Below are 2,752 nucleotides of genomic sequence, written 5' to 3'. Positions count from 1 at the left end.
CTCATAGATACAATGTATCAACCCGTTGATGGAAAATATTCTATTTTTCCATACTTCCAAGCGAAATCTTGAAATAAGTAAAATTTGTTCATGTAAATTTTTTATTGACAAAATAGAAGTTATTAAAGATTATACTGTACTCTTAAATAACTATAGACATTCTTTATTCGAATATTATTTTTATCTGAATTTATATGAAAATGTATAGGTAAGTATATTAAATGTTATTTAATATTTAAATTCCTTTTATAAACAATAAATACTATTACCGACAAAATTATCCCAGTCCACTGCCTTGAAGATTTCCATAAACGTGAGATTCAACTGGATATGCTTCTCGTCTTTGGCGAACTAAGTATTTGGAAGGGGTCTCTCTGTCATCCTATAATAAACCCATATTTATTACTTCTATAAGACACACAAGAATGTTGAAAAACGAAAAATACAGAAAAAGAAATATGTATGTTGAAAGTAAATATCAATAGTATGTTAATTTTTGAAATAACCAGTTTTAGACGATTGCAGAGAATATTAACATTTTAAAGCAAAATTAAATCAAATCTTGTTAATTCTTTTCCATAAGAACCTTTTATGTAAAACTACTTATATAGTTTTTAATTCTTAATAGTTCAAGCAATTACTAATAATGCTAAGAATTGAAAGTGGTCTATTAAAAATTCCATTTCTCGACTTAATATATTGTATGTAATACAATATAATGGCATTAATTAAAACTAATAAGAAAACTGCGTAAACATATTTTACTTGTTTTAACATACATGGTGGGCCATTAATGTGAGAAAGTAAAATAACTCCCTTGTTATTCATAATACAGAAAAAAGGTTTATATTAAAGTTGTGCAGAATCAAGAAAAACAATATTTTAGAGACAAATTATTTTAAAGCTGCTACTACTTGCTATGAATAAAAGAAGACTGGACCTACTATTTTTTTAAGGAGACATTCAATTTATAAAATTCGGGGTTTAATTTATTTAATGTTCTAGTGTTGCCAAATACACAATTTAAAAAAATAATTCTGAGTTTTTAAAGAAATTATGATTGCATATACTTTTTTATATTTGTATTTTAGATTCAAATCATCTAATATTTATAGAAACTCATTTTCATCTACAGCTTTAAATATAAAAGTAGAGAGGAATAAAACAGACTAAAAAAATAAAGTGCCAATACTTAAAATATCTATATGAATACTATAATTAGATAAAAAAATACTCAACGAAATCATGCTCTGGTGAAATTTAGAAATACCTGCCGAGTATTACATTCATTTTGCAACAATAATTAAAGTTTTAATTGTAGACGTTTCGTCACAGGATACATTGTGCCATCTTCAGAGCAATTAAAAGTTGATGGGTTTCAGTAAGTCTTCGGTAATATCTCTGTATTCTAAGTATCTTCATAAGATACCTAAGTGAACAAAACTAAATAAATAATCACACATAAGTATTGATACATACAGGCAAAAATAACAACTTTAACAGTTGATATATCTGTGTGGTTATTTATGTAGTATTCTACAAAAATTTTATATTATCATCAATAAATAACTTTTATTAGTTGTCTCGAAGTATACATTACATAAATGGTAACAAAAAGCCAATAAAATTGTGCTTCCTTTAAATTTCCACGATTGGCCAGTATCACTGATAAGATTAAGAATGTCGAGAACATTCTTTATTAGAAAAAAAATATATTTTAACTCTTACCTCTGTCTGTTGAACCAGTAAGTACGAATGCTTATTTCCGTAGCTTGGACCATCATTGATGAAGTTAGAAGATTTATAGTTGAACGCTTCTGGCTTCTGCCTTGGGGGAGAAATGATGTCCAGCAGATAAACTACTCCCACCGGCCTTGACAATGCATTGGCGATGGAGACTTCTTGCTCTGCTTGGCTAGTGCCAGCAGCAGCTAGCAAAGTAAGTGCTACTAACCACTTCATGATTGGTTATGTGTTTCTCGCTGAATTATCTACGTTTTTATAGTTTCTTCGCGGTTATATAATACCACCGGGAATTAACTCGTTTGTATTGTATAGTCTTTCCGAAGTCAGTTGAACATGCATAAAAACGCCAGCAATAAAATTTATTGAGTTTCATAGGCGTCCTTAAAAAAGTTTTCTGCTAAAAATAAAAAATTTTAATAATTTGTATATAATGTGTAGAAAATTTCTATTATATGTTCATTTGACCAACGACTTATTTTAATTATTTATTTTAAACAATTTTATTATATTGATGGTAAATTTCGTTTTGTCCCTCTTATTTCTCCCATTCGCAATTGTAAGATGAATGATTAATAGATGGTGCCTATAATAAATTAAATTTTCCTGAATCACACTAAATTCTGCATTGCTGCACTGTACTGCTAAGCAATTTGTCAACCACTTCTATCCTTATTAACTTATGTCACAATCCACACCAGTAGGTATGGCGGCAGTAGCAACTGACAGACGCCCGGGACGTCGGGCGTCGGGTCGGCCGTTTGCGGCCTTCAGTAGTGTGGGATCGGGGGTCGCTCGGTCCAGATCGGCTAGTAGGTACAAAGGAGTTATGGAACTTGAGAATGGTATAAGGTAAAGTTATAAACATAAGATAATTCATTTCGTTCTATCATAATTAACGTATATCCTACACATGATTATTTATAATTATAAAGATACGCAGGTAGCAAAATAATATTTTAGGAATTGAATATAGTTATTTATTTTTAATAATTTCATAACTACGTAC

The 2,752-nt window shown here is 29.5% G+C and overlaps 1 protein-coding gene across 1 annotated transcript; it reads right to left on the bottom strand.

Annotated features, from left to right (window-relative positions):
• Nucleotides 1-213: 213 nt before the first annotated feature.
• LOC111693190 lies at nt 214-1,979 on the bottom strand. The gene is made up of 2 exons (XM_023457402.1): nt 1,729-1,979; nt 214-382 (listed from the first exon to the last, which is right to left on the bottom strand). Exons 1-2 carry the CDS (start codon nt 1,960-1,962, stop codon nt 278-280), a joined length of 339 nt encoding a protein of 112 aa, XP_023313170.1. The 5' UTR covers nt 1,963-1,979; the 3' UTR covers nt 214-277.
• Between the last annotated feature and the right edge of the window lie 773 nt (nt 1,980-2,752).

The sequence above is a fragment of the Anoplophora glabripennis genome, unplaced genomic scaffold (genome assembly GCF_000390285.2).
Source record: "Anoplophora glabripennis isolate ALB-LARVAE unplaced genomic scaffold, Agla_2.0 scaffold98, whole genome shotgun sequence".
Classification (NCBI taxonomy): Eukaryota; Metazoa; Arthropoda; class Insecta; order Coleoptera; family Cerambycidae; genus Anoplophora; species Anoplophora glabripennis.
The sequence above is the reverse complement of the archived record's forward strand: the minus strand, read 5'-3'. Positions and strand labels throughout refer to the sequence as shown.

What these genes read in the sequence shown, in the direction of transcription:
- LOC111693190 (XM_023457402.1), bottom strand. Translation starts at nt 1,962, where the DNA reads ATGAAGTGGTTAGTAGCACTTACTTTGCTAGCTGCTGCTGGCACTAGC. An exon ending in TACTGGTTCAACAGACAGAG is followed by an intron (nt 383 to 1,728) that starts GTAAGAGTTAAA and finishes GGTTTATTATAG; the next exon opens with GATGACAGAGAGACCCCTTC.